This window comes from Myotis nattereri (assembly GCF_964212035.1).
Source record: "Myotis nattereri genome assembly, chromosome: 1".
NCBI classification, from domain to species: Eukaryota; Metazoa; Chordata; class Mammalia; order Chiroptera; family Vespertilionidae; genus Myotis; species Myotis nattereri.
The window spans coordinates 176747884-176775847 of record NC_138075.1 but is presented as its reverse complement, the minus strand read 5'-3'; the positions used below and the strand labels follow the sequence as shown (position 1 = coordinate 176775847).

Here is a 27964-nt window from a genome sequence, read left to right as displayed (position 1 = left end):
CCACCATTTCGGTCGCTGGGCTTTTGTTATATAGGATGGTCACATATGGATCACAGAACTAAATGTAAATCACCCTGTGAAATAGATATTATCATCCCATTTTACAGATAGAGCAATGGAGGCCTAGAGAGGGTAAGCGACTTGCCTAAACTGCACTCTTGGTGCATGATGATGCTGGGATCCTAATTCTTAAGCCAACGCTAAATCCTTCAAGTGGTCGGTAGCAAGACTGGCAGACGTCTACTGGGATGCCATCTGACTGGAAGTTCTGATGCTGCACTATCCCCTCCCCTCCCAGCCTCTAATCTAGAGACTGGCCTTTAACAAATCATGCTGTACTCCGGGACACTCCAAGGCTGTCCCTAGGAATCTGGAACTGAGAGGAGAGTCTGCACCACCTACAGCGGACTACTAAACAGAAGAGATGTAAACTGGGGGGCAGCGATACAGAGTCGTGATTAAAAACACAGGACTTTGGCCAGAAGTGTCATTTCTTAACCTCTGGGGCCTGATTTGTGTTGTGAATGTAACTAGCTTAAGAAAGCACGCAGCATATAATTCGTCTGCTCTTCAGAACTGGTAGGTTTTATTGGTACAGCAGAAGCAGCAGTAACTTCGAAGTCTGCCTTTGCGTCTCAGTCAAGCCACTTACTTGCTGCGTGAACAACTTTTATGTGTCGAGGGTCTGCGTTTCACATCTACATAAAAACGGGGATAATAAGGCAAGGCCTCACAAGTGGGAATTAACAATAACAAAACTGAGGTGAGCACACGAGGCCTAGTAGATAGCTGGTCCATTGTTTGCACCCGAGAAGGGCGCTGTCAAAATGTTAGTGTCAAATGCCATGCCTTCCACAGCTGGCCCCCACTCCTCAGTGGGCATGCGCAGTAGGAGACCCGGGTGTGTACCGCGGCCCCTAAGGTGGGACATGGGGCGAGGAACTCGGGGCAATTTGACGGGGCTGTACCTCGACCGGTTGTACGCCCACAGTTTTCCGTCGCGGGCTTCCAGCCCCCATCTCTTCCTCCTCCTCCTCCTCCTCCTCCTCCGCCTTCTCGTCATCGCCCGGCTTGAGCTCGTCCGCGGTGGGCGCGGCAAGAAGGATCTCTAGGCTGGGACGGTTCCTTTTGCGGACAGACACCCGCCGGCGGATGCGGGAACTGCCTTCATCCATGGCAGGGGCCGAGGGCCCTGCCCGAGGGACGTCCCCGGTGACCCAGCCGCGAAACCCCAGAGCAGCGCTGAGTGGAGGGCAGAGCAGCAGTAGCGGCAGGGGCCGAGGTCGCTCGCCTCTCCATCCACCTTTGGGAAAGACCACAAATTAATTGCTCCCGGGCCGGAAGTGGAGGCACCTGCGTGGCAGCCCGCCTTCCTCCCGTCCAATCGTAGGTGCCGCGGGCTTGTGGCGCGGCGAGGGCGGGCATGTAAAGGGGTTGCGCAAACGCAGTGAACACGGTCTCCGGCCCCGGCATTGGCTCGCGGAACCTTGGACGCGAGTCCTCGGGCTCACCCGGGAGCACCGGAAAGGACTTGTGCGGAGGACTTAGGAGGAGGAAGGGAAGGGAGGACCGAGGAACCATGGCTTCTGTGGGTGCTCTTTGCATTGGTCCGGGAAGGAGAAAGTTTACCTGCTTCCTGACGGCTGCCGTCCGCTGCCCAAACCCAGGAACCCAAGCGGGTAAAGTCTCCCGCCCTCTGCTCCGCGGTGGCACTGCCGCCGCCCCAGCCCGGATTAGGTCGGGGAGTCGCCGCTGTTAGGTCAACGTCGCCGTTTTCCGGGCAGTGGAAGTTTCTCCTGGGTGGGAATCTGTAATGGCCCATGACTAGTATTTTAAAGCTGAAAGGGACGTGAGGCGTCTTCCAGTACACTTCATTTTTTTAACATACTAGGAGAGTAATGGGGTGATTATTAAAGAGACAGGAACTTGCCTGAGACCTCCGGGTCGACTTGTAAGGAAGGGACATCTCCAGAGCCATCCAGCAGCAAATTCCGGATGTCTGAGGTCCCAGATCAGGGCGAAATTGTGAGCGAGGCCCTCGAATCTGTAATTTTTGTACTTTCATCTTTTCTGTGCTTCTCTATCAGTGACTATTCTCTGTAAGGGGTCTGTTACACGTTTTCCCTCTGTTGCTTCTCCCCCGAGTATTTGCAGTAAAAATCTGTTTCTAACCGTGGGGTGAAGGGAATATAAATATCGCAAGAGAGCAGATGAGAGATTGTGTGGATGGGGAAGGGGTATATATACCCTGTTTCCAAAGCCCTGGAAGGCACATCCATATTAAGTCTCACTCTGCCTCAAATCTAAAGGGTTTTGTCCAGTCAGTGTGAGTATAATGAATAGAAAACCTGCCTTTTACATTCAGGTGTCCCTTGATTTTTTGTCCCTTGATTCATCTTGCCTCCATAATGCAATGTCTTTAGCTACTCAGCTAACAAAGAATTGGTTTGTTGCTGTTTTTGTTTACTTGCAGTGCTGTGGAGAAGTTGTTCACAATATAAACAGGTAACCAGCAATGAGGACCTGGTAAGAATTGTTTTCTTCCTTTTTATAAGGCATTTGCAAATATGACCAAATTCTTATACGGTTATTTTAGCTGTTCAAATAGAGTTCAACAGGAGGACAATACAATCAATAATCATTAGTCTGAGTTTGAAAATTATAATTCATTGATGAGTAGTCACTTGAGTTTTCAAGAGAATTCCTAGATTTCTAGAAAGAAGCATGGCTTCTGCCCTGGTTGGTATGGCTTAGTTGGTTGGAGCATCGTCCTGTACACCAAAAGGTGGCGGGTTCGATTCCCGGCAGGGCACATACCCAGGTTGTGGGTTCTCGCCCCAGGCTGGGCGCATGTGGGAGGAAACCGATTGATCATCACTGTTTCTCTTTCTCCCTTCTTCTCTCTCTCTCTCAAAATCAATAAAAAAAATGTTTTCTTAAAAAGCATGGCTTCTATAATACATTTTTTTTCTTCCTAGATCTTAAATTTAAGGATATGTGCTTTGAGAATTTAAAAAGGTTGTTTCGGTGGATAGAATAATTGCAGATAATCCAACAAAGGCATTATATACTAAGCTTACTTACAGGTTGGCTCTTCCCCATTTCAAATTCGATTTTATTGCCCCATTCAATTTTTGGGGGGGAGGGTTGTCTTAATAAATGAGAAATCAAAATGAAAGTTTCATATGAGGACATTAAATATAATTTCTTCTGTCCTATAGATGTATTTTTATAGGTTTTAAGTGCTAGGGTTGGACTTGGCAGTATAGGTTTTCTTCCTACTTGCAAAGATAATCTGACACTAATCAGACCATACAAAGCACATAGTACAGTGCAGGGTAGGAATATAGTCAGTCATTACATGTGAGCTGAATGTAAATTGGTTTAAGAACATTTGAGGACTTGGAAAAAACAAAGAACTCTGGTCCTCCTGAGCATGTATCTTAGTCATTCAATTCACAACCTACCTCAAGAGAGTGAAGGAAATTACTAGAGCTCCTTTTTAGGTTATTAACCCCACTTAGACGCTAATGAAGCTATGGGCTTTCTCAGAAAAAAGCACACATGCCCGGCCAATGTGGGTCAGTGGTTGAGTGTGGACCTATGAACCAGGAGATCACGGTTCAGGGCACATGCCCGGGTTGCAGGCTCCATCCCTAGTAGGGGTCGTGCAGGAGCAGCTGATCAATGATTTTCTACCATCATTGATGTTTCTATCCCTCCCTCCCTCTCTCTCTGAAATGAAGAATTTTTTTAAAAAGCTATTCAAAAGACAAACGAAAAAGGCACACAGTCCCACTCATTTGAAATTTTACATACAACTACAGGAGTTAGAGGACTTTAAAGCCATTTCTAGATTAAGAATCTCTAGACTGGAGATGCTTATACTCGTAGGAGGGAGGCATTGTGACAAAAGCATATAGTTAGTGAAGAAAGGAAGTCCAAAGGCTGACACAAACTTATAAAGCAGTCTGGGAACCATAAAATGGTAGTCAAAGGACCTTATATTATAGTAAGCTATGGGGCATTGTCTTTTAAAAGCAAAAATAGTGATAAAACATCTGATAGAGAAATATGGGGATGGATTTAGACATTACATATGACACCTGTTGTGCTATAAGATTTTCTTAATTTAAATCTTAAGAATTTTTAGTCACTTGGGCAAAACAGTTGAGGAGGGAATCACTTAGTGCAGATTTAATTTTGTTTCTCCCATAAGCTCTTTTTTTCTCCAAAGACTGTATTTTATCCTAGAATCCATGACTTACCTCCTCCTTAACCAAACTAAGCCAAAATAAAACACTTGTACAAAATATGGAAAAGCATACTGAAATCTTTATAATGGTGAGTCCTTTTCAGAAGTACTTGTTTTTTCTTTTACAAGCCAAGATGTTGTATTCCTTTTCACAGTAAGAAAGGTAGAACTAATTCTTTGGATAGATTTAAATGTGGTAGCTTTAAGGTTTAAACTTTTTAATCATATTCTTTTCCCTTTATCCTAGCCTGTTCCAATAGAAAATCCTTATAAGGAGCCTCTTAAAAAGTGCGTCTTGTGTGGAAAACGTGTAGATTATAAGAATGTACAGGTGAGATGTTTACTTCACTATGATAATTGATTCTAGGATTTTGCTTTTTAAATTAGTCCTAACTAAAGAGAATCAAGTCAGTTTTATAACAGGCTTTATGGAGGGGCAACTGTTTTAGCAACATCATAATTCCAAATCTGGTTATATTTCTATGTATAAAGCATCTCTATTTTATTCTAATAATAGCTCACAATGGCAGTAATTCTCAGTTGATGGAGGTGAGTAGTTTGGAAAAAGCTCCTCTGGTGAAGTTGATCTCTATCTCACCAACAATATCACTGCTTCAAATACAACTTTATCTGTTTTACAGCTCTCAGCAAGTTAAGTGGCAAATCTGGGGTAGAGAATGATGTTGAAGTATACTGACAATAGTATAAAGTGATAGCTGCCTTATAGGGAGAAAAACCAAGAAATTTTTAAATGCACGTATTAGGAAAGGGGACATATGTAATACTTTCAACAATAAAGAATTATAAAAAAAATAAGTCATCACAATATAAAAATAAATGTAACATATTGGGAGCATTATGCCAAGAATACTGCCTGGCACCTGGAAGGTGCTAAAGAATTTAAATTTATGAAACATAATTATAGCAAATGGCCTGATGTACCTATATCTCTTAAAGACCTCACTATAGTCTGGTATTATGTGACAGCCTATCATGATAGGTGAAATGTTTAGTATTTCATTGTAAGCAGGAGTATTTTAGAAAAGAATCTGTATAAACAAGAAAACAGCTTTAGCCCTGGCCGGTGTGGTTCATTTGGTTCAGTGTTGTTCCATGCACCAAAAGGCCACTGGTTCAGTTCCCAACTAGGGCACATGCCCAGGTTGTAGGCTTGATCCCCAGTAGGAGGCATGCAGGAGCCAGCCCATTGGTGTTTCTCTCTTCCTTTCTCTAAAATTAAAAACATTTAAAAAAAGAAAACAGCTTTAGCACTGAAACAATATGCTCATTAATCTGTTGTACAAACTTTTTGAACAGACTGGGTAAGAGATGTTAACTTTAATAATTGCTTTAGTTACTTAAAAAGATAATCTGTCAATAGGATGAGCATAGTAGTATTTTTCATATTTTATGAAGTTTGAAATTTATTAGTAAACCTTTATATAACTGGAAGGTGATGTGAGGTATGCTTTTTGAAATTTACAGTCAAGAATGAATAATACATGTATTAATATAAATTTTTTCTTCCTCTCCAAATAAAACTCAAACAGCTTTTGTCCCAGTTTATTTCTCCATTTACTGGATGCATTCATGGAAGGCACATAACAGGTATTTTGTTTTCTCTTATAGCAGCTTATAAATCTACTTTTGTTATTTAAGAAAACTGGCAAATTTTTATTTTCAAATAGTATATAAATCACTGTTAGCAAACTTAGTATTTAAGAAAGCACCTTATTCCAAAAAGGGTACTATTTTACATGTCTTCTCATACTCAGAGATAGCTATAATCTGACGTGTAGAAAACTTGGGTTTAAAAAATTGTGTTGGTATTTTGGAGTATACTATAATCGCTCCTAGACTATTATTTAAACAGAGACCTATTTCTCATAGGCCAAATTGGATCTGCCACTTATTTTTGTAAATAGCTTAGTTTACGTAGTGTCTGTGGCTGGCTGCTTTGTGTACTAAGAGAAGAGTTGAGAACTTACGGCAGAGACTGTACAGCCCACAAAGTTTAAGATATTTACTATCTGGCTCTTCACAGGTTTTCTGTTCCTTCCTTGACTTAGACAATTGTTATGCATTTTGAATATTGGTATTTTTTATGACTAAGAAAGCATTGTTTTTATAGGTCTTTGTGGGAAGAAACAAAGAGAAATCACAAAAGCTATTAAGAGAGCACAAATAATGGGTAAGAGAATCTGAAAAAATGATTTGGGCTTATCAATTTTGGTTGTTATCTTTTGTGAAGAACTTAATTGTCTCTTTACAGGATTTATGCCAGTTACATACAAGGATCCTGCATATCTCAAAGACCCTAAAATTTGTAACATCAAATATCGGGAGTAAATTATGTAAAGTTATCAGCAATAAACTTATTTTAAAATAAATGGTTGTTGACTCAAACTATAAGATTTAATAACTTTTAGAAAATTAGTAGGTTAAAGTAAATCTTATCAAACTATAAATCGTTGTAACTCTTAATTTGAAATTTTCTGAGGAAAAACTGTTTCAGGAGTGAAGTGAGGCGTTACCTATCCATACCAGTGATTGTTCACTAAATAAAACCAGATTATTTCAAGTGTTAACACTCATTACATTTCCATAAACATGAATAAAAAAATTGGTACTGTAGCACTGTCATTTATATCTGGTCCACAAATAGCTTATACAATAAGACTGCTGAAAATGGGATATTAAATATGGAAGGGATGACTTGTATTGGGATTTTACTTTAGGTCCAGATTATGTCTTGTAGGTGGCATTTTATGGATATAGTACAGGAAAGTGGAATGCTTGTATAATGGACAAATCCCTCACGACGGTGTGGACCTGAAATTGCTCAGGAAGGTTTTCTAACTAGCAAATACAGGTATACTGGACTAGGAGAGTGGATATTCTCTTTGTAGATATGTTACATTGGATGGATAGTGGTGATGTTACAGGATCTCACATTTATTCCTGGGCTAGTCTATCCTGAAACTGGTAGTGTCCTTTAAATAAACTGATCCATAGGTGATATATTGTGTCGTCTTATTGCCAAAAGTTGGAGGGAAATTTTCCTATATTCTTTTCCTCCTTTTACTACGCTTAAAGTTGGGTCATCAAACTTAATTGTGGAAGTTCAGCTGTGTACTAATTAATGACCTGAGCAAGCTTCTCTGATTAGCAGTTATACAACAGTATAAGCTCAATACTTTTTGTACCTCTATAGCATTTTAGCAAATTGAACTTTCCATTGAGGCACGTTTAAACTTTAATCTGAGTAAATATGTGGGATCTTTGAAAAATCTCAAGCTGTTATCTAGAGAAGATATTTGCATACATGTTGGCTGCTTGTTGCCTCTGCTGTTCCTAGTCTTGCCTGTGCACCCAGTTTTGTTCATTTATTGGTTACATTTAGACATTATCTATGTTCTATATGCTCTGATGTTTGTGATTATTTTTAAATAGTGTTCAGACTGACAACCTGTTTCCCTCCTGCCCTCCACAACACCACAGGCTTCTTACGTAACCAGTAAAACAGCCCAGAAGTAACTCATTATTTGCAAAATCATTCCTGGTATTATGTGGGCTTCCTAAGCACCCCATGGTAACTAGTGCATGTTAACACATAGATAAAAGATGATAATTTTTTATACTGGCTATGAATTTGCTCTATTAGGAAATAACATGGAAAAGCAATAGCCAAAGTGCATGCTCAGCATTTCATACAGTGAGTGAAACATGAAGGCTTCATGTGATGTGTATACTTCATGGAAAATTCTCACAATTATGAAACAGACAAATACAAAAAAATACAGCAAAAGCTCTCTTAGCCAACCTCCACTTAACCAATTCATAAAATTGGGTTAAACTAAACATTCTTCCTAAAAATCTTACTGAAGCCCATGACTCTCCTACCTGTTGAGTTCATTGCCAAGAGTCAGCTATTTTGTTTTCATACCTGTAAGTTGATCTGTTATTGTATTGTTGAAAAATAAGCATTAAAAAGAAAGTTACTCTTGCAATAAAAACGAAGTAAATGCTTTGAAAGTCCAATAGAAATAGCTTTAAAAAATAGTTGTCAAATTAGGTGTGGTTAGGTTTTGGGTTTTTTTTAATGTATTACTGCAAATAGCCAAACACAGCTGATCAAAAATCTTTTGGCCTGAAAAGATCAAAATGTAGGAGACCTTGGATAGTCACCAGAATCCTTCATTTTCTCAATCTCCTCATCTGTTTCTGGGCTGCTTGTGGATGACTTTTCTTGGTTACTACTATCAGTATCTGTTTTAGATGGTTGACTTTGTATCTCCAACAGCCGTGACTTCTTGAATTGCCATCTATCATCTGTATCTAAAGCTTTACGCTTCCTCTCTTGCCGTGCAATACTAGCTGGACTAGCTTCAGGAATGTCAGTGTATTCTACCATTAAGGTCAGGTTGTCCACCACATTGAGTTGGTGATTGGTATTACAGCTACTTTTAGAGATATGCCGATTTTTCAAGGAGATAACACATGAGTGAAGAAATTCACAATCTGGAAAAAAGGTCCGTAAAGCTTGACAAAGAATAATGTTCTCCTGAGGGTCTTTTTGGACATTCTTCTCTCCTAAAACAAAATAAAGTAACAGTTCAACATACAATAGTTGTTCTACAAAGCATTTATAGTTATCTGTTAGTAAAGTTGAGTCAGAAATACTAACAATTTTATCAAATTGTCTAAACTGAGAAAAATGACTTGCATAATCCCAAACTCCTACTCATGCCATAATATTCTAAGGGAATATTATAATTAAATTCTTTAATGTCAACAATAGAATATATCTATAATAGTACCATGTTCTTTGCTCAGTGGGATTTAAGAGTATTAATAAAACAATTATTTTTAATCTTAAGATGGGCAAATTCATCCATGCAGCTGGCTCATCCATAATTCAAATCAGAACTTTTTTTAGGCATAGAAAGAGGTGGTGTGCGAACTTTTTTTACTTACGTGCTGCTTGAATCTGTGCTTGTTTTCTTTTTTTAATTTCTTGTTTTAATCTGTTTACATCCTTTAGTAGTTTCTCTACTGCTTCTTCACTCTCTTCTACTTGTTTGCATATACTCTGCAAAATAAAATAATGCAAGGATATGGATAAAGTTCCCAGTCTGGGTTCATAAAATCCTTCATGGTACATAATATTAAGTATTATTTGCTTTTATAAAAACTTTAATTTTGCTATATTTTTGGAGGAACTCAACAATAAGCACTTGTATGGTACTTTATAGGTAGCAAATGTTTTACAGATGTATTAATTTCCCTGGCTTTATCATACCAGTTATTTCTTTGATAATGCACTGAAATAAAAATAACTCGCTTTGAAACAAAAAATACTGTACTGTTTTGAGAGGTAAACATTTAATATTAAAGAAAAGTGACTGAATTTTACTGTTATGGAAGAATTTTCATACAGGACCTTCATAATTCCTGTAAAAGAAACTATTTTTTTATTTTTAACTGTTGACACTATTACAGATGAAAAATGTTTAATACATCAAATAAATAAATACCATGATACACATTGATGTGCCTTTATCACTATCAACTATATAAAAGCACGTATACATTAGGGAAAAACTGCAGAATATGGCAAAGTGAAAATAGTTATATTGCAGTGGTGGAATTCTGAATGTTTCTCTTTTCTAAAATTCCTGTACTATCATTCATATTAGTAGTGTGTAAAATGTATTAACGTCATTTCTCTTAGTGTGCTATATTGATGAGTATGGTGACCATGGAAGTATACTACTGTAAGCTCAATCAGGAGGAGGCATGGTTGACTAGCAGCCCAGCTGCCACGCTTTTGGACCCACTACTGTGTCTGTGCTTAGGCCAGGCTTTCTCTAGGCTGCTCTTAGTGACTGAGCATGTTGTGGGTATTATTACAAGCCCATTCCTATAGGACAACTTTGCCTGGCTGAAACTTTCTCGTCCTGCAGTCTAAATAAAGCTCTTCCTACCCAATTTGCTTTCTCTGTCTTTTTCAGGAGCACCCTCCCCTTCTCAGCCTAATAAATCTGTCTAATCCTACCTTGATGTTTACTTCTCAAAGCACTGAACTGACAAAGATAGAACTAAATACAGTGCTAGACTGTCTTGTTCACAAATATTTGCTGTTGTTTTTATCCTATAAAAGGATTATATGTCCCTACCTATTGTCATGCGATGTCCTCTGACCAATGAAATATAAGTGGAAGAGACAAGCCATCTCTGAGCAGTTTTAAGAACTGTGAATTTCCACTAGCTTTCTTGCTCTTCCTTTGTCATGAGAAGAGCATGTCCCATGTAAGGGCTGCACCTTCAGTCTGGATCCTAGAATGAAGATACTAGTACTTAGAACAGGAGCAGAGTTGCATGCAGCCAAGACATAATGCGAGACTAAACTTTTGTATGTATAGGCTACTGAGATTAAGGTCTTTGTTACTGAAGCTAAATGAAACTAAAGTTAAATCTAATCTAATGTCAATTTATCCCTAAAAATTCTCAATGATCAATTTGATATCAACTCTAAAGTGGTCTCTAAGTGTTGGACAAGTTATGTTACCTTTAATTCCTCTTGTAAGGAAGCATACATTTCATTTATCTTGTGTACTTCCTTTAAAGATCCATCTTCTTTAAAAAACTCAGGGCTGTAAAACATCATTTCATCAGGCAAGTGTACAGAACTCATTTAATGATATGATGAAAAACTTATTGGTAGTTGAGCTATGGAAGAATCACAGTCATATTTTACTGATCTTAAAGCTTCATTGATTGAAAGAGGCAACATTATTTTACATACCAAGAAGAAAAAAATGCTAAGGCATGGTTTGTAAAACATCCCAATTTGAGGTAAATTTAAAACTGTACATCTTAGAATCAACGAAATGTAAGACACTGGTAAGCACTGTGGGAACACAAAAATAAATAAAATCTAGTGCCTTTTCTGAGAGTTTATTCACTAGGAAGTATCCTGTAATACCAGTGTTGCTATTTCTGACAGTCATTTCTTTAATGGTCACAAAAAAGTTGTAACTTAGCAGCTGGTAGTATGTGTGAATCTTGGCTAAAGCCTCATTTTTTGTATTTATTATGCAGTCTGATTTCATGCCTTTAATCTGAACTGATGCCTTAAAAAATTTATTATTTTAAGGCTAGCTACTTATTCTTAGAAAATACGTTAAAATATGCAACAGCTTCCCTCTATGTATTTTATAAATAGACAAGTGCTAGAAGGAAATATGGAAAAAGTAATAGATCTAATTTATCTGAGTGATATGGGTATTAGTCGATTTTCCTTTTATTTTTATTCAGTTGTATAATTTAAAAATTAATTTCAGTAAATGAATAGGAATAAGTTTAGTGGGGAAGCAATTGAGGAATCTCACCTGTGTGTTTTTACTGCTCGGCTAAAACCAGTGGATGTACAGGAACCTGATACAGTTTTATAACCTAGTTGTTCAGACATGCCCAGGTTGGCCACCACTAAAGGTATCCTATGAAAAAGTCTGAGGAAATAAAATTTTAAAATAAACCTAGAATAAAGGCAAAGATTAGCATCTACTTATTAGTATACACTACCTTTCCCCTACAAGATTAAAAAACAAAAAAGTTCTATTATTACTTATCCAAGATAGAATTTATTGACTTGAGGAAAATGGCTTTTTAAAGTTGTGAAGTGCCCTAGTCAGTTTAGCTCAGTGTTTAGAGGATTGGCCCATGGACTGAAGTATCTCAGGTTTGATTCCAGTCAAGGGCACATACCTCTGTTGCAGACTTGATCCCTGGTTCTAGTTGGAGTGTGTGCTGGAGGTAACCAATTGATGTTTCTCTCTGTCTCTCCCCCTCCCTTTCAAATTCTCAAAATCAATGGAAAGCCCTAACTGGTTTGTTTCAGTGACGAGAGTGTCGGCCTGTGGACTGAAGGGTCCCGGGTTCGATTCTGGTCAAGGGCATATGCCCAGGTTGCGGGCTGCATCCCCAGTATGGGACTTGCAGGAGGCAGCCGATCAATGATTCTCTCTCATCATTGATGTTTCTATTTCTCTTTCCCTCTCCCTCTGTGAAATCAAAAATATATTTAAAAAAAATTTTTTAAATAATAAGAATCAATGCAAAAATATCCTTAGGTGAGTATTAAAAAAGAAGTGGCATGTACATAGTATAAAATAATTACATAAAAATACTTTTATGGCTATTGTAACTGATTAGCACATCCAATATAATAAAAGGCTAATATGCAAATACTGAATGGAGGAATGACCAGTCGCTATGACATGCACTGACCACCAGGAGGCAGACGCTCAATGCAGGAACTGCCCCCGGTGGTCAGTGTGCTCCCACAGGGTGAGTGCCGCTCAGTCAGAAGCCAGGCTCACGGCTGGCGAGCGCAGCAGCAGTGGCGGGAGCCTCTCCTGCCTCTGCGGCAGCACTAAGGATGTCTGACTGCCAGCTTAAGCCATCAGTTGGACATCCCCCAAGGGCTCCTGGACTGTGAGAGGGCACAGGCCAGGTTGAGGGACTCCCCCTGAGTGCACAAATTTTGTGCACCGGGCCTCTAGTATAAATATAAGGCTGTATTGTTGAGATTTAGCCTATCTTCCATGAATAATAAAATTAACCTTAGTTGGTATTCTTTCAAAATTCTCGTATTCCATGAAAATGTTTATATAACCTTTGGGGAGTCTGTTAAACCATTTTGGTAGATCATCAAGAACTACCTTGCTTCCTTGTAGAGGGTATAGAAAAGCTGCTCAAGTATCTAGGTTTAAATTCTACGTTATATCCTTTAGCAACCAATATCTAAAGCACACAGTCCTAACCAGTTTGGCTCAGTGGATAGAGCGTCGGCCTGCGGACTCAAGGGGCCGAGGTTCGATTCTTGGTTGCGGGCACATACCCAGTAGGGAGTGTGCAGGAGGTAGCTGATTGCTGTTTCTCTCTTATCGATGTTTCTAATTCTCTCTCTCCCTTTCTCTCTGTAAAAAATCAATAAAATATATTTAAAAAAAATATCTAAAGCACACATTTTTTCCACCTTATGTTAAATAATAGCAAACCCTCAGTGCCAGAAACTTAAGTCAACATTCCATACTGGGCTTCTAATTTCTTTATCTGACATTCATTTTCCCATCTATTAAGAACAGATGGTAAGACACACTTCAGAGCAATATTACGACAATCTAATGTAACAATGTATGAATATACTTGGTAAGCTACTAAAAGTGCTATAAAAATGTTGAGTGTATTTTTCTATTAGCTGAGGATAGCCAATGACTGGCCAACATTTACCCTTTCTGTGGTTTATATAAGGCATGCTCCAGCCGATGAGTAGAACAGCTTTCTGTTATTATACTTGGTGTTAATAGCAAAAAAACAAGTTCCCGGCTTGAAAGATGCTGCTGTAAATTTTTGTGAAGTAGTCTTTCTCTAAATGTCATGATCTGGTCTGAATGGCGTCGGAATTTGTACCAACCCACCACATCCTGAAAGGAAATACAGAAAAAAACAAAACACCTTAATAATTACAATTATTATGTGTCTTATCATAATTAAGCAATAAAATTGACAGCCTAAAAAATGGCTTTCTTAATATTTAGCAAGATTTGGGGCATATGTAAACAAAACATACACTTAAATATACACTTTTACACTTTGTAAAGTATGCAAACTGTCTTGCAGTTAAATTACTTTTTATTCAGTTTCAGGACCAAATTTTATTCAATATAGATTAGGGGAAAAAAGATTTAACTTCTTTTATGGCATTCTGCTCTTTTAAAATCTTAATCTTTAGCTCAGCCCTGCCACTGGTGGGGGACCCAGACCGGTACCAGGCACTGCTCCGGGCTCAACCATCTCTACTTAGGGGAGACTGTCTGCTTCCTGCTAGTGCTTTGCTGCGGGGGTGGGGGGGGGGGTGGGGGGGTAGACAGGAGGGGGTTCTAGCGCCGGGGGTGGCCCTGGCAGAACTGGCCACCGCCTTGGCAGCCCAGGCAACCAGCTTCCTGAACCCCCAGGGAGCGGGGATCCAGGCAGCGGGGGGTTGTTTGAGGCTGCAGCCCGCTTCTCACCCACCACCTGGGCCCTGCCACCTCAGGGGGAGTGACCACGCTGCCTGTGGAGGAACCAGTTGTGTCCACAGATGAGGTCATCTTCCCACTCACTGTTAGACTGGATAGACTGGCCCCAGGGACACCTAAGGCCAAGGACCTAGAAGTCCCCTTGATTGCTGTGGTTCAGTGGTCCACCCCCAAGCTGCCCTTCACCCGGAGCATCTACACCCACTACCACCTGCCCAGCGTTCGTCTGGACGCCCATGCTTTGTGATGACTGCTTCTTGTGAGTCCCCAGTTCAGACCTATGAGCATTTCTCGGTCACCTACATGCTGCTCAACAATCTCCAAGACTTTCTTGCTGTGAGGCTTGTGTGGACCCCAGAGCACGCACGGGCTGGGTGACTTTGAGGACCAATCAAGACTGTGCTCCTGGAAGCCCCTTGCTGAGGAACACTGTACAGATGTGTTTACTGGTCGCTGTTTCTGCCCCCCCAGGAAACCAGTTGTGTGAGGACCTTCGGGCCATGCAGGCTGCCTAGACTCCATTGTCTGCCACACGCCTCTCAACCCTGGCTTTTCCTGGAAGGGCAGTGCACTCACCTTCAGTGTAGCCTTCCAGGCTCTAAGGACAGGGCTCTTTGAGGTGGGCTGGGGAGGTGCTGGAGAGGGGGTGGACGGTGTGGTGGGTGATGCAGAATGTTGGGATAGGAGGCATCAGGGCTGCTAACTGCTGGAGATGAAATACAATGGATGGCACTAAAGGCAGGCCGAGGGAAGGTGGAATTTAGGTCCAATATTTGTCTGTCAAGGGGAAAGGTGATTTGAAAGGAGGTCTGGGGCCTGGAAGCCAAATGGGAATGCTGATCTGTGTCTTTCCACCCCAGCTGAACCAGCACATGAAACTGAAGCTACAATTCACTGCTAGTGTGCCCCACGCTCCACCCGAGGCCCAGCCCCTCTCTGGAAAGAGCAGTCCCAACAGCCCAGCTGTCCGGGACTTGGTGGAGAGGCACCAGGCTAGCCTGGGCTGCTCTCAGTCCTTCTGCCACCAACAGCCTTCCCGCAGCCACCTCATGAGGTATGGAACCCAGGGAGGGGAGCCACTGGACTCAGTAGAGGCTGGAATTGGAGCGGGAGCAGGAAGCGGTCCTGAGGTCTAACTAGAGCCCACATCCTCTGCCTTCCCCCAGGTCCGGCAGTGTGATGGAGCGCAGGGCCAGCACACCCCCTGTGGCCTCCCTGGTTCGCTGCTCCCTCTACCTGCCCCCAGAAAAGGCTGTGCTCTGCACAAGATTGCAAGTGCAAAGTCCTGGTGGTGGAGCCCATGAGGTAGCACCTTGCAGGCCCTCTTACACTCCCAGAAATCAAATGTCTCTGGAGGGGGTCCTTGTTCCAGGCTGTCTCCCTCTAGGGATGCCTCCCATTGTAGGTGAGGAGGCCATAGCCCAGGCGCGGCCGGCGGGCCGGACGGCCCGTTTGAAATGAATAAAACTAAAAAAAAAAAAGACCGTACCCTTTTATGTAATGATGTTTACTTTGAATTTATATTAGTTCACACAAACACTCCATCCATGCTTTTGTTCCGGCCCTCCGGTCCAGTTTAAGAACCCATTGTGGCCCTCGAGTCAAAAAGTTTGCCCACCCCTGCCATAGCCTCTCTGTGTCTGCTGGTGAGGTGAAATGGGCAGGTATGGCTGCAGCACTAAACCAACAGTATTTCCCTGACTTCCTGGTGGGGGGTCGGGGAGAGGGGGTGCTGGTTCCACCCCTTGGTCAGGGCAAGGGTTCTAAGCGCTCCCTTGTTTCCCTGCCTTGTTCCCTGGTTCTAAGTTTATAAAGTGGCTTCTCATTCCTATTAAGTTGTCTTTCCTACCTCTGACATTCCCCCCCACCTACTCACCCTAGGGCTGAGATTAGAGGGTGGTGATGCTAAAGGGACCCAGACAATGACCCTCCTGTCTCCGAGGGGAGGGGAGATAGCTAGGTGGCCTCTTCCTGCCCCTCATGTTTGTGTTTGCAGCCTGAAGCACTTTAAGTTGTGTGAGTTTTGTTTTTGTTTTATGTCTGTCCCTGTAACTTATTCTCCAATTACTGCTTCCAAATGAAATAAGACTATTAAATGCCTGTTCAGGAGGGAAAAAAAAAAAAAATCTTAATCTTTAGTCAAAATTTAAACTAAGAAAATGTCAATGAAAACAAGTTGAATTCCTATATGGATACTTGGTTTGTTAAATAAGTAAGTTGAACCCAGTAGCTTTTAAAACTGAAATTTATATGGTAATGATTTATCACCTACCCCAGAGAATTGGTTTCAAGACTGAATAAGATCATGTGAAAGGGTTGTGAACATGCTAAAGAAATGTGTTGTTAAGTGTTACTAAACCTTTTTAAACTACAAAATTAATCTCATTTGCTGAAACTTAGTAATTGTAAAAAAAGAGAGAAAACAATCACTTCAGTTAGAGATCTGTCTGTGACCATTTCAGCAACGAAGTTTTATATTTGCTCATTTAAATTGAGGAAATTAAAATTACTTTTTAAAAAAATATATTTTTATTTATTTCAGAGAAGAAGGGAGAGGGAGAGATAGAAACATCAATGATGAGAGAGAGTCATTAAATGGCTGCCTCCTGTACACACCCTACTGGGGATTGAGCCCGAAACCTGGGCTTGTTCCCCTATCAGGAATTGAACCATGACCTCCTGGTTCATAGGTTGACGCTCAACAACTGAGCCACACTGGACGCTCAACAATTGAGCCATACTGGCCGGGTAAAGTTACATCTCTTTACAACTAACACATTTTTACAGGTACATTTAAAAAATATAATTGGAAACCCAAGCATTTCCAACAAAGGACTTTTTGAAAGAAACTTCTTTTACTGAATTTACTTTTATTTTGAACTCAGAGATCAAAAAATTTTAAGAGGAAAACAGTACCCAGAAAAATTTTGTATTTGGGAAAAAATATCTATTTTGATCATTCAACAAATTTTAACTGAACACCAGGTATGCAGTGGAGGAATCAAATTAGGTGCTGTATAGGAACTCATCCCTGCACTATAAAAACAAGTAACTGCAGCTATGTAAAAACAGTAATGGATTAAGTCCTAGAATAAATGGTACTGGGAAGGGGTATGGTGGGAAAGTAGAAGAGGAAGAGATCAATGTTCATTAGAATAGTCAAGGGAAGAATGAAAACAAGATTAATTCTTTTAATGACTAGTTTTGCTTTCAGAGCAGCCCCTTTAAATTTCTGGAAAGAACAAGCCTTACCTCACCTGCTTTATAGGACATCGTGATGACACATGGTGCTTAAAAGTTCTGTCAAAGTGTTACATGCTTTTAGGAACTGAAAATAATACTTATAATATAAAAGACAAGGTAAGTCAGGGAATACCTTTTTGATACTTGATAGTATCTTCTTCAGTGCTTGCTCATTTAACTCACCAGAAGAATTGTAGAAACTGTAAAAGCCAAAATTAAAGGCATTTCAAATAAGCTAAAAATATGATTTTATTAGCACCTTTAATTTTAGTTACTCCTAACCTAACTACCCAACCCAAATCCATATATATCTACCTGCTTGTCTGATGAAGTTCTAAAATAAATAGAGAACGTTCTCAAAGTATCAGACTTAAAGTGGTAGAAATATGAGGTCCATAAGCAATGAAAAAGGAAAAGGGTTGGAGAAACCTCAAGAGATAACTTTGGGCATCACATTTTCTTGAAATAAAACACTATTCATTAAATACAGGTATTTGTGAATTCACGCAGCCAGTTCAAAATTAATTCATAATTTACTTATTAAAACTTAAAGGAAAATATTGATACATACAAAAGAGATGTAAAATGAGTATTGGAGCACAATAATGAAAAGACAATTTATTCATTGTTAATTCCAGAGGCAGTATTTGCATTAAATTAAGAGAAGTGTTTCAGGAGTTGGTTTGTTTTTTTTTAATGGGGAGTGCAAGAGAGCACAAAATAGGTACTGCTTTAGTTTAGTGTTCGTTGTTCTGTAGCTGGAAAGTCAAAGATGTAGGGAGAATTAAAAGATAATTCTAAAAGATTTTAAACTCTAAAGCGTTTACTTCCAGCCTTCTTTCCCTTCCAACAAGGAATGCATGTGATATTTTCCTTCTGTTAACATTCATTGAGATAAAACATATTCTTTTGTATGATGGTGCACTATCTGTAATGCAAAATCCTTTATAAATAAGTGACTGTAATAAGTTTAATGGTAATTCTAATCTACACTAAACATTAAGTTACATAGAACTGAAGGTATATCCTAATGGACAATGTTTTTTCTTTTTAAATTACAAATGCTTACATTAAAAGTTTTTAATGGAGCCCTAGCTGGTTTTGCTCAGTGGATGGAGCATTGGCCTGCAGACTGAAGGGTCCCAGGTTCAGTTCCAGTCAGGAGCAGGTACCTCCGTTGCAGGCTCCTCTCCACCTTGGGCCCTGGTGCCTGTGCAGGAGGCAACCGATCATTGTGTTTCTCTCACATTGATGTTTCTCTCTGTCTTTCCCTCTCTCTTCACGCTCTCTAAAAATCAGTGGGAAAATATCCTCGGGTGAGGATTATTAAAAAAAAAAATGTTTCTAATGGAAAAATAGACAAAGTAAAGTGTTCCATCTACCAAAGGCAGGTCCAGAGAAATACTTTTCATGAGTCTCCACCAAGAATCCCTTAGTCATTCAACAAATATGTTTGTATGTTCATTGTATGTAAGGCACTATATGAGCTATACCTCTTTTTGGTGCAGCAGTTTAAGACTATACTAAGCCTTTATTTCTATCATCCCCTACCATAAATTTTTATCACCTTAACCATGTGCTCCATTACAACTATTACACAATCACTAAGTGTGACTGTAAGATAATAATGTTGATTATTCATTTACAGTTTATGTAAATCATAAAGCTATTTCATTAAAACTATACCATGTTATAGTTATAACTGCTTTATGAACATTCATTTGTGTACTTTTCCAAATGTATGTAACAATACTTCAATAAAAAGTATTTAAAAATACCACAGCTTATATTAAAAGCTAACAATACTACTTCTATCTGTAGGACTAAGAGCACAAGTTTTCACCCTAGAATAGCAAAAGGAAGCAGGGCAAAGAACCTAACTGGTTAATTGACAAAATATAACATTAAAAAAATATGATAAAGTGAAGAAACCTATGATAAACTAGAATTAAAGGGTAGGAAAAAAGGCTGCAGTTGATGTGTGAAATTGTGTCACTGAGTTTATAATAATGCAATGAGATGAGTGGGTGTGAGAAGGAAAAGCAATCCTCAAAGTAAACTGGTACCTGGGAGAGGCAGTAGAGATCAGCTAACACAAGCATATAAATACAAAGAATGAAATATTAGGGTTGAAATGAACAAGTAAATTTTCATGTATTAAAAAAAAGTCTTTTCATTTTAAACAGCAGCACCATATATAACAAAGATACTCCGTTAGTTTTAAAAATTACTTCACTTGCGGAGTAATTTTCACAGTGGATCATTTACTTGCTCTTGCTTACTCACCTAAAAAGCTGATAACATGGAATATATTTCTGAATGTCTGGAAAAAAGAATTTTTAGTTACAATTACATTAATTGTTATTTGATAACATATGTCGAATACTTCGTCCCAGGAAGTACTTTACCATTATCTCATTTAAACCTCAGAACAAACCTAGGAGACAGATGTTATTCCTTCCATTTTAAAGATGAAGGAACAGGCAGAGAGATTAAGTGACTCTCCCAAGCCAGTGGTAGGGCCAACATTCAAAGAGCTTCACTCCTAACTAGAGTGGTATATTCCTTCTGTGTATGTTACTAACAACAACACAAAAGATAAATTCAAAGTTGCAATTTTTCCTTTGAGTTCTAAAAAGGGTTATGCTCTAATTTTACTCAATTGATAAAAACAGCTGTTAATGGGATAATCTTTTGTTATTACAAGTAGTTGTCTCACAAAGGATTTGTTAATGTTAACTACAAACTATCAAGAAAAAACCCCAAACATCTTTTTCTTTACAGGGCATGGGACGATGCTCTAACCAACTGAGACATACCGGGCCAGGGCAAAACCTCTTTTAAGAGGTTAGTTTTATTTCTTGTCAATAGAAATAAATCTAAATAGGGAAAGTGATCATCCTCCTTAGACATTTTTCTTCTAGCAAATGTATGCTACCCTCAGATAAATCTCTTGTCTGAAAAAACACTGAACAGATAAGTCTTTGTAACTGATAACAGCTAAATATTCTCTGGTGCAGATTACAGAGAGTATAAAATGAAAATTTCATTAACCAAAGCAATATAGGAATTTATATATCTTGGATTTTATCTGTTAGGTGTCTTAAAGTAATCTAATATTTTAAAATAATTTGAGCAAATAAGCATTTCTATAGCACTTGGCTGACACCTTAAAGCTGAGCACTATCCCTGGCACAAGGACTCAGTAAATGGTTGCTTATTTAAACTCCTCAAAGTGTGTTTGATACTTTGGGCAGCATACCGATTAAAAGAAAAAGCCCCCCCCCCCCGCCCCCCCAAAAGGTCAAATACATAAACTCTCAATCTCATTTGTAATTAAGAAATGCAAATTAAAATGATTTTTTTTTTTTTTTACTTATCAAGTTGGCAAAGATTAAAAGACCTGATAATAACCAGTGGTGGCAAGATTATGGGGACCCAGGTACTTTTACATATTGAGGAGTCTAGGATGGCATGACTTTTCCAAAAGGCAATATGTCTACCTCTAGGAATCTGACTTTCAGATATATTCAAAGGCAAAAAAGATACATGCACAATAAAATGTCTACTATTTTATTACAAATAGAAAGTCATTCATAGCTGTTTAAATAAGTTATGGTATGTCCATATAGTGGGACTCTGAAGCCATCAGTAAGAATGACAAACTATATACAATGGCATTCTTCTGTACTAATAACATCTTGGAAATATTTATTCATGTATAGATGATCCCATTTGTGTAAATGAAACATATAGTAGTACATATGAAACCAATAGTGGTGGCCACAGAGGAAACTAATGAGAGTGAGTTTAAATTGACTTTATATATTTACTTTACACATATACACTATATTTATACACACATGTAAATTTACATATATGTACTTCCATTTTTAACTTTTTAAAGTGGCAAACAAAAAATGACATGAATAATGTGAATATCCTATCTAATAATAGACAAACATGGTAATTGACCTTACCTTTGCTACACCTCCCATTGGCTAATCAGCACAATATGCAAATTAACCGCCAACAAAGATGGCGGCCAGCAGCCACGCAGCTGAAGCGAGCAGGAGGCTTGTTTGCTCCAGTGATGGAGGAAGCCAAGGTTCCCCGCCTGCTGCGGTCCGGCTCTGAGCTCCGAAAGCAATAAAGTTTCAATTATAGAAGCTAAACAAACCCCAGATACCTGCTTTCAGCAGGCCGTGGCCTCAGAGCTGGAGCGAGCAGGAGCCTGGCTCGCAGCTCCAGTGATGGCAACAAAGTTTCAATTATAGAAGGTAAATAAATCCCAGAATTAAAAAAAAAAAGAAAAAAAGGAGAGGCTGGGAGCTTCAGTTGCTGGCCAGCCTGAGAACGGCCCTCGGCCCCTCACCCAGACTGGCCAGGCACCCCAGTGGGGACCCCCACCCTGAAGGGGTGTGACCAGCTGCAAACAGCCATCAGCCCGTCACCCAGGCTGGCCAGGCACCCAAGTGGGACCCCCACCCTGATCCGGGACACCCTTCAGGGCAAACCAGCTGGCCCCCACCCATGCACCAGGCCTCTATCCTATATAGTAAAAGGGTAATATGCAGACTGCTCCTAACAGCAGAAAAACTGGGAATGACTGGTCACTATGACACAAACTGACCACCAGCGGGCAGACGCTCAATGCAGGAGCTGCCCTCTGGTGGTCAGTGCACTCCCACATGGGGGAGCTCTGCTCAGCCACAAGCCAGGCTGATGGCTGCCAGTACAGCGGTGGTGGTGGGAGCCTCTCCTCCCTCCTCAGCAGCGCTAAGGATGTCCGACTGCAGCTTACGTCTGCTCCCCGCTGGCAAGTGGACATCCCTCGAGGGCTGCCGGGCTGCCAGAGGGATGTCTGATTGCCAGCTTAGGCCCAATCCCCCGGGGAGCAGGCCTAAGCCAGCAGGTGGTCATCTCCTGAGGGGTCCCAGACTACGAGAGGGCACAGGCCTTGCTGAGGGACCCCCTCCCCGCCGCCCCCGCCCTCCCCCCCCCCCCACCGCCCCGCGTGCACAAATTTTTGTGCACAAGGCCTCTAATAAACTTATATCTTTCTGAAAAGCAATCTGAGAGTATAGATCAAGAACTTTAAAAATGTTCATAACCCTGCCTGGTGGGTGTGGCTCAGTGGTTGACCTCAGACCTATGAACCAAGAGGTCACAGTTTGATTCCCAGTTAGGGCACATGCCTGGGTTGCAGGCTCAATCCTTTGTGGGGGGTGTGCAGGAGGCAGCTGATCAATGATTCTCTCTCATCATTGATGTTCCTCTCTCTCTCTTCCTCTCCCTCTCAGATCAATGAAAATATATCTTTAAGAAAAAAAAAGATTCATACCCTTTGACATTATAATCATATTGCCAGGAAAATATCTATAACAAGGAAAATATCTATACAAGGATGTTCACTGTAGTTTAACTTATGATAATAAAAATTGGAAATAACTCTGATTATAATTTACTTATTTTAAGGACTGCTGAAAGTCCACAGAAGTAAGGCCAGAGAATACAATGCAGTTATAAAAAATGATAGAGGATAATTTAACATGGGAAAATGGTCATGATACAGTGTTGTCATGATGCAAATTTTTTATAAAGTACACCACCAATTTTTGTGTAAAGAAATATGCTCAGGCCCTGGCCAGTGTGGCTTAGTTGATTAAGTGAGCGTTGTCCCATGTACCAAAAGTTCGCTGGTTTGATTCTTGCTCAGTGCACATGACCAGGTTGTGGGCTAGATCAATAGAAACATATTTAAAGAAAAAATGTTCAAAAAAAGCTGTATATGTTAATCAGAAAACTCCCCTAATATATTTTAAAGCTCTCTTTTTCCTCTTTTCCCCCCTGAAAGAACAGCTGCCATCATTGTTTTCCCACAGTAATGTTATATGCTTACGTCCCAAACTTTTTCTGCTTTAGACTAGGCCATGGCCATAATTTTAATTGAGAAATGAGGACAAGCCTGAATGGTGTTGCTCAGTGGTTGAGTGTTGACCAATGAACCAAGGGATCATGGGTTTGATTCCTGTCAGGGCACATGCCAGGTTGTGGGCTTGCTTCCCAGTAAGTGGTGTGGAGAAGGTAGCTCATAGATGATGTTTCTTTCTCATCAATGTTTCTATCTCTCCATCACTCTCCATTCCTCTCTCTCTCAAATCAATAAGAACATATTAAAATATATATATATTTTTTTTTAAGTTGTTTTTTTAAAGAGAAATAAAGGCAATGTGGTCTTTTAAAATCTGCTTTTAAAAAATTTTTGTTTTTTAAATCAATTTAAAAAGTAATTTATGTTGACCCCTTTTTTAGCATAAACCATCAACAATAGGAGACAAAGAAATAAGTTACTCACCTATTGTATAAATAACTTCAACATCATCCATTTGGGAATCAGTAATGCTATTCTTGGCTTCACCTTTCACTTCCCCAAGGAGAAAACCTTCCTATGGATAAAAATAAGAAAGGGTAAATATATGGAATATACTGATAGTATGACCATTCAGTCACTTAACTAACCAATCTCTCAAGTATTTAACAATGTATACAGTATGTGCTTCCAGCTTGGGGGCACAGAAAACAAAGACTAGATGCATTCTAAGTTTAGTTGGGAAACATGAACAGTTAAATAAAAATGAGTAGAGACTGTAAGTGCCACTGTAATTTTAGCATATTTGGGAGAATAAAAGGTTTAAAGCCAGAAATGAACACACAATGCCTGAGGAATGGGGAGCAGAGCAGTTTGCCTGGGAACTGAAGGCTCCCATTTGTAAGGAAATCATAGATAGGAATAACGCCAATAATGGAACATCCCAAATGACTAGCCAAGGACTCTGAATTGATGGCACGTACTTCTGGGAGCCAGTGGAGGCTTCTGAGCCTATAAAATGACACAATGATCAATGCTTTTAGATTAAAAATCGTACAAAACATTAACGATTTGAAATTCAATGTCAGAGTCTTTCTAAAAGGGGAGCTGAAAAAAAGAAAGAAATAGCCCAGCCAGCGTGGCTCAGTGGTTGAGTGTCGACCTATGAACCAGGAGGTCAGGGTTCGATTCCCGGTCAGGGTACATGCCTGGGGTTGTGGGCTCGATCCCCAGTGTGGGCATGCAGGAGGCAGCAGATCAGTGATTCTCTCTCATCATTGATGTTTCTATCTCTTTCTCTCTCTCCCTTCCTCTCTGAAATCAATAAAAACATATATTTAAAAAAATATATAAGGTGAGCTGAGAGCCCTGATTCTTTAAGATCTATATGCATTCCTGCTAAAACAGTGGTGATTTGAGTGCTGGAGAATTCAGTTATTTCTTTTGGCACTAAGACCTTCGTGCTTGACCAACAATGAAGGTTTTGTCGTCATTATAATTAAAAACACTTTTTCCTCCCCATTTCATTAAAGAAGAGCACAAAAGGAATGTTTCCGCGATGTGAGGGTTTACTGGACAAAAAGGGAACCAAATCCAGAACTTTACGCTCTAGTACTCTAGACAAATCCTGGGAAGGAAGCGGGACAACACAAGTATGATTAGAAAGCCAGCCTTCAGCCCGGGGCGTGGTGGCTGCGTGCACACCCACCATGCACCAGGGGGCCACAGGTTTGAGGCTCCGTCAGGGCACAGGCCCGGGTTCAAGGGAGCGTGCAGGGGGCAGGCAATCCATGTTTCTCTCTCTCCCTCTCCCTTCCCCTCTCTCTAAATATCAATACATATTTTAAAAAGGAAAAAGAAAATCACCCTTTAAAGGCTAAAGGAAAAAGATCTAAGAAACAAGGGCCTAGCATTATACTTCCCAAGGGCAAATAGGCTACAGAGGACGTTAAGGACCCATTCTGTTTACATTGACACTAAGACATCCCAAAATAATTTCCGCAGCTACATACATTTAAAAGAGTCCTATTTGCCTTTTCTAGGTGTTAATCAAGGTTATTTAAGAAATAACTGGAGTTTGTTCAGTATTTTCTAAACTACTATCAAGTTATTAAGCACTTACTCTAGGGCACTAGTTCCTGGGCTCAAAGTTTTAGTGTTTAATTTCATGAAAAATACGTTTTAAAAAAATAGACACTGTATTTTTAAAACTACTTCATTACTTCAGAGGGTTTTAACCGAGGGCCTAGGGCAATTATATGAAATAAGCATTTAAAATCTATTTGAGCATAACTACTTAAATCATAACTGAAAACATCAGAAAAGGAACTAGCTGAGGCCTTACAACTTAATTTAATACTGATGCAAACGTCAGAGATCCGATACCCAATTGGGCTTTTTCACCCACTTAGATTCCCCCAAAATGGCCCCTGGGTGCAGCGTCTCTGCATCCCGTAACCGGCTACCGTCTCAGCGAACGCGGCGGTGGTGAGAACGGCTGTCGGTAACGGAGGACAGGGAGCCGGCCAGCCCCGGCCCGGGCGGCCGAGCGCGGTGTGCTTTCTACTCACAGCCGGCCGGACCGAGAAGGGGGGCGGGGGAGGGAGGAAGGGGGTGGCGGGTCACTCGGTCCGGGCTCGGAACCAACGCTGCTTCGCAAAGGGAGGGCTCATCCCGCAAAGACCTCGCGGGCGGGAGGCCCTCGGGCGGCCCAGGGGCGGGAGGAAGCAGCTCCCGCGGGCTGAGGCCGGCGCTGCGGCCCCGGGAGCTCGCGGGCAACGGCGGGGAGGGCGTTCGGCCTCTTCCGAGGCGACGCCGGATCCCGGCCCGCCCCTCAGCTCACCGAGTCCGAGTCCGTGTTGAGGTGCTGGAAGGACAGCGCGCCGAGCACGAAGCCCGAAAGCACCGCCGACGTACTCTCGCCCTCCATGCTTGGGCCGCCACAGCGGGGAACCCCTGGGAGCCCGCCAGGTCCGATCTCTCTCTGAGGCCGCACAGCCGCAAAGCAGGGCTGGGCGAGGGGGCGGGGCTGGGCGAGGGGGCGGGGCTGGGCGCTGGGCGGGGCCTAGCGAGGTGCAGGACAGGGCGAAGGGGTGGGGCGGGACCACGCCGGGCCAGGGGCGGGGCCTAGGGAGGAGCCCGGCTGGGAGAGGGCAGGGCCTGCCTGGGAGGCGGGGCCCGCGCGGTGCACTGGACGCGGCGCTCTCGGCTGGAAAGCGGCCTGGGGAGGCGCGGGCGCCCTCTGTTGGCGAGGGCGCAGCAAGGCGACTATGGCTGGTGGGACCCGCCCCTCTCTCTTCCCCCGGCTTTGCGCTCGGGTCCTTCCCTGGCTTCCCTGAGGCCGCTAGGTGTTGGGCACCTCTGGGGAGGGTACAGAATGTGTTTTGGTGGCCAGCTGCTCCTGAGGAACCCGTGGCATAAAAGTGCAAAACTATCAAAACTGAACACTGCTGACAGAACGGAAGCATGGCTTAGTGGCATTGTAATATCACAATGGATATGCCGCGTTTATGGCTTTCAAACTGCAGGATGCTGCCCTTTACCAATGAAACTACTGAATACCAATACAAGTATCAGGGATTGTCTCTTCTAGAACTCTCCAGCGATTATTCATCCGTGAGGTAGGATGGGGGGTGGGGAGCGGGAGAGGAGTTGGGTTTCTTTGAGTGCTTGCTTTTAGAAAATTAAGCACTCGGCTTAATTTAAAGAATAGATAGATTTTTAAACATTGTTCCGACAGCTTAATGACAGGTATAACCATACTTGATATAAGTGATAAGGAGTGTGGGAAGACCAGGGTTTGACAATTATCCACACACGGTAGGCAAAGATACAGTTTTTAAATGATTGAAAGACAGCAAAATATCAAACTATACATGTTCCTCCACTTATGATGAATAAAACGAATATTGATGGGATTAAAGAAGGTCCTACCAGTATTACCAAATACAGTACTACCAAAGTTTAGGTAGAACAAATGGACCTCCTGCTAGTCCCCCAACATTAAAATGCCCAAACAAGTCCTGCTCTATTTCCCTGGTTTACAGGAATTTTAAAAACTGGAAAAATAAAGAATATAGTGAAAACCCTGACCTGGAATCTTCTAAGACAATAGTCAGTCAAATTAATCAAGATAAAGACTGACAAAAGTGCCAGGGTTCTATGGCTGGGAACCTAAAACCTAATGCACAGGAGCGGGTAAAATGGTCAGGGAATGAAGAGAACTTTCTGAGGTTCCTTGACACAGGAGCCTCATGCATTGTGGTACCAACATCTGTTGATAAAGCCCTAAAATGGGCTGCAATTAAAAAACTGAGTGAATATAGAAATGTGTAAGATTATCCATAATAATAATAATAATAACAATAATAATCCTGTTACTGGTAATAAGATTAAGGTAAAAGTTTGAATGACAGGCCTTATGTGAAGAGGTTGTGTCTCCCTTATCTGAATGCTTTATGGGAATAGATATTATATCTGACTTGGAAACACTTCCCCTACCTAATACCA

The 27964-nt window shown here is 41.0% G+C and overlaps 3 protein-coding genes and 1 pseudogene across 6 annotated transcripts in view; 2 read left to right on the top strand and 2 right to left on the bottom strand.

Moving 5' to 3' along the window:
• HELQ (helicase, POLQ like) overlaps positions 1 to 1386 on the bottom strand; it is a 39930-nt gene extending 38544 nt beyond the window's left edge. Inside the window, exon 1 of the mRNA XM_081090710.1 lies at positions 969 to 1386. Coding sequence (XP_080946836.1) covers positions 969 to 1175 — 207 coding nt within the window. The 5' untranslated portion in view covers positions 1176 to 1386. The remainder of the gene's footprint in view (positions 1 to 968) is intronic.
• Positions 1387 to 1528: 142 nt separating this feature from the next.
• MRPS18C (mitochondrial ribosomal protein S18C) lies at positions 1529 to 8263 on the top strand. Of its 2 annotated transcripts, none has more exons than XM_081090893.1 (6): positions 1529 to 1679; positions 2474 to 2526; positions 4503 to 4586; positions 5806 to 5863; positions 6387 to 6446; positions 6528 to 8263. In XM_081090893.1, exons 1-6 carry the CDS (start codon positions 1580 to 1582, stop codon positions 6602 to 6604), a joined length of 432 nt encoding a protein of 143 aa, XP_080947019.1. In that variant the 5' UTR covers positions 1529 to 1579; the 3' UTR covers positions 6605 to 8263. The 2 variants fall into 2 exon arrangements, with proteins under 2 accessions (XP_080947019.1, XP_080947018.1); XM_081090892.1 differs by having other exon boundaries at positions 1544 to 1679; positions 6507 to 6896.
• On the bottom strand, positions 6882 to 26455 carry ABRAXAS1 (abraxas 1, BRCA1 A complex subunit). Of its 2 annotated transcripts, XM_081090788.1 has the most exons (9): positions 26298 to 26455; positions 23942 to 24032; positions 19870 to 19906; positions 17717 to 17783; positions 13553 to 13746; positions 11650 to 11769; positions 10827 to 10911; positions 9233 to 9347; positions 6882 to 8848 (listed from the first exon to the last, which is right to left on the bottom strand). In XM_081090788.1, exons 1-9 carry the CDS (start codon positions 26382 to 26384, stop codon positions 8415 to 8417), a joined length of 1230 nt encoding a protein of 409 aa, XP_080946914.1. In that variant the 5' UTR covers positions 26385 to 26455; the 3' UTR covers positions 6882 to 8414. The 2 variants fall into 2 exon arrangements, with proteins under 2 accessions (XP_080946914.1, XP_080946915.1); XM_081090789.1 differs by lacking the exon at positions 11650 to 11769.
• On the top strand, positions 13841 to 16351 carry LOC308529777 (trafficking protein particle complex subunit 14-like; annotated as a pseudogene). Its single transcript has 6 exons — positions 13841 to 13877; positions 14358 to 14714; positions 14812 to 14959; positions 15201 to 15394; positions 15507 to 15645; positions 16337 to 16351. The product of its transcript is annotated as a trafficking protein particle complex subunit 14-like (transcript).
• Positions 26456 to 27964: the final 1509 nt, after the last annotated feature.

Coding starts and splice junctions, on each gene's coding strand:
- MRPS18C (XM_081090892.1), top strand. CDS start 1,580: ATGGCTTCTGTGGGTGCTCTTTGCATTGGTCCGGGAAGGAGAAAGTTT. Junction 2,527..4,502: donor TAACCAGCAATGAGGACCTG/GTAAGAATTGTT, acceptor CCTTTATCCTAG/CCTGTTCCAATAGAAAATCC. Junction 5,864..6,386: donor TCATGGAAGGCACATAACAG/GTATTTTGTTTT, acceptor TTGTTTTTATAG/GTCTTTGTGGGAAGAAACAA.
- ABRAXAS1 (XM_081090788.1), bottom strand. CDS start 26,384: ATGGAGGGCGAGAGTACGTCGGCGGTGCTTTCGGGCTTCGTGCTCGGC. Junction 13,747..17,716: donor TACTATCAAGTATCAAAAAG/GTATTCCCTGAC, acceptor ATTTCCTTTCAG/GATGTGGTGGGTTGGTACAA. Junction 10,912..11,649: donor CGAGCAGTAAAAACACACAG/GTGAGATTCCTC, acceptor GATGTTTTACAG/CCCTGAGTTTTTTAAAGAAG.